The sequence below is a fragment of the Cibotium barometz genome, chromosome 5 (genome assembly GCF_041138505.1).
Source record: "Cibotium barometz isolate CiBa-2024 chromosome 5, ASM4113850v1, whole genome shotgun sequence".
In the NCBI taxonomy this organism is placed as follows: Eukaryota; Viridiplantae; Streptophyta; class Polypodiopsida; order Cyatheales; family Cibotiaceae; genus Cibotium; species Cibotium barometz.
The window spans coordinates 13,794,721-13,797,243 of NC_141050.1; the positions used below are offsets into that span (position 1 = coordinate 13,794,721).

The 2,523-nt window shown below is 47.5% G+C and overlaps 1 protein-coding gene across 1 annotated transcript; it reads right to left on the reverse strand.

Moving 5' to 3' along the window:
• Positions 1–224: 224 nt before the first annotated feature.
• On the reverse strand, positions 225–2,072 carry LOC147638091 (cysteine-rich receptor-like protein kinase 43). The gene has a single exon (XM_086797989.1). The coding sequence runs from the start codon at positions 2,018–2,020 to the stop codon at positions 542–544; it is 1,479 nt and encodes a 492-aa protein (XP_086654115.1). The 5' UTR covers positions 2,021–2,072; the 3' UTR covers positions 225–541.
• Positions 2,073–2,523: the final 451 nt, after the last annotated feature.

Consider the following 2,523-nt stretch of genomic DNA (forward strand, 5'->3'; position numbering starts at 1 on the left):
TGAAAGAAGTACTGCTATGCTGTATAGATTTATAAGATGTCCTTACCTTACTGTCCTGTTCAGATGAGTTGAGGTGGCCTCAATGACAGTACACTTAGGTTAAGCAATGTATGCAGAGATACAACAATGTTTTGAATAATTAGCTAAGCATCACTTGCTTCTTAAGCTCCTATGAGATCATATTATCAATACTAATTAGGGGATTCAGACAGTGCAAGAGGATGAAATGGCAGGATAATATTGGCACAAAAGGCCTTTCTTACTTTACCTTCCTCACACCCCAAAAGGCTGGGAAAGGGTTCTACAACATGTCCTTATTCATCTTCACAGGGCTCCATTATCACATGATTCACTCCCAAAATCACATACTAATCTTTGGTATATTTATATTGGTGACCTTCACATGGCTAAGCAAACCTCTACATCATGTGATTCATATCCAAAATCACATCCTCATGTGGGTCATTACAAATCATAATCATCATCACCATGTGATTCATCACATCCTGATGTGGGTTTTTGACACAATCAATCGGCAGCTTCATACTGAGGAAACACTACTCATGGAGCGTCTCTGAGATCTCATGTTGAACACTTGATAACACGGCTCAATCTCCTCATTGTGGCCACCGCCATCTCCGTCGTCTCTATCTTTCTCCACATCCACCACCAACACATCGCCATTGGGGTCATCAGAGTTGTGATCACTCTCTGTGCTTGTGCGACACCCAAAAGCCAGTGAGGTTAAGAGAGGCAGCCCCATTTCTTCACGGTCGCGAAGTGCCTGCCATGCCTTCTTCATGGTGGGGCGCGCCGCAGCATCCTCCTGCATGCAGCAGAAGGCCAGTTGGATCGAAACTCTGACCTCGTTGTGGTCAGCTTCAAGCAACAATCTGCCATCCAGTGCATCCTCATACATACCTTGCTTGGCTTGGAGATAAATCCACTCCAAGAAGATGGGGTCATTGGATGCAGTCAATGCATCAACAATGTTGCCCCTCCCAAGGACCAATGATAACAAGACAAGCCCAAAGCCATACACATCAGTAGCAGCTGATGCCTTGAAACTAGATAGCCAAATGGGTGACAAATCACCACCACCCTCATCCCTGGCATTCTTCCAAGCTATTATCCTCTCTCTTACACAGAGGTCAGCTAGCCCAAAATCTGCCAGCTTAGGGCACAAATCTTCACCTAGCAAGATGTTTTCCAGCTTCACATTGCCATGAGCCAGGCATTCTCCACACTCCTCATGCAAAAACTGCAATGTCTGGGCAACCTTCATTGCAATACCATACCTTGCATTCCAATCAAAGGCCTCTGCAGCTTTCAAGAGCACCATATCCAAGGACCCAGCTTCTACATACTCATGAACAAGCAGCATTTCAGCTCCTTCAAGGCAGAATCCAAGTAGTTTAACCAGGTTGGGGTGATTAACAGAGCTTGCTAGGTGCACAGATGCAAGGAAACCATCTCGCCCGCCGCCTTTGGCATCCACTTTCTTGACTGCAACTGGGGTGCCTTGAATCCACCCTTTAAAGATGGTGGAGTTGGGCTTCCTGCCGAGCTGCTGGCAGAAGTTGCAGGTGAAGGACTGCAGCTCTTTGAAGGTGAACCGTTGGAGGGGGAAACTGTTTCCTTGTAAGAGGCTGAAGGTGGGGAGCAGCTGGTTTTGTGTATGCCATCTTCTGACAAAGAAGCTAACAGCAGCCAGGAGAAGGATGCCTACAACGACAATGCAGGAGAAGGCACCCAACACAATGCTTGCGACAGGAAATTGCACATGAGGGGAAGATGACGAGAGGAGGTATGTGGGGGCTTGAGCCTGCTGTTGAGCGATCTTCTCCTGTGTCGGAAACGAGCAATTCTGCAACGGCTCACAAGCAAGGGCAACAGAGTGGAAAGAAGCCGAAATGAAGAAGCCTGCATAGGCCAGAGGCAGCAGCACTACCATCGGTTGCAGAAACATGGTGGGCTGCATGCATGCACAGCCCAAATGGATGGTTAAAGAGAACCCCATGCTTCGATGTGTGTGTGTGTGTGTGTGTGTTGGGCGGGGGGCAGTTTGCAAACGCGGACAACATTTAAGGATCTCTTTGATGAGTTATATACTCACACTTCTCACTCCCCCATTGCATATAAAAGCAACCCTATGTCATTGAGGCTCAATCATACCATTAAATGCCACCCTTGTGGGGTTTCTGGGTACATGCCTTCTCACACTCTTCCCTTGGTTGCCAACCCCTTTGGTAGTTGGTTGGGACCCTTTTTAGATTTTAAGTAGAGCAACCGAAGGTTCCGCTGCCCGAAACAAAAAAGTTGCCCATCCCACTGCCCATCGGTTTCCAACCGCAACCGGTTGGCAACAACTGCAAGTGTGTGAACAAGTGCCACACTGCTATTGCTTTCTCACACTCTTCCCTTGGTTTTGCCAACCCCCTTGGTAGTTGGTTGGGACCCTTTTTAGTTTTTAAGTAGAGCAACCGAAGGTTCCACAGCCCGAAACAAAAAAGTTGCCCATCC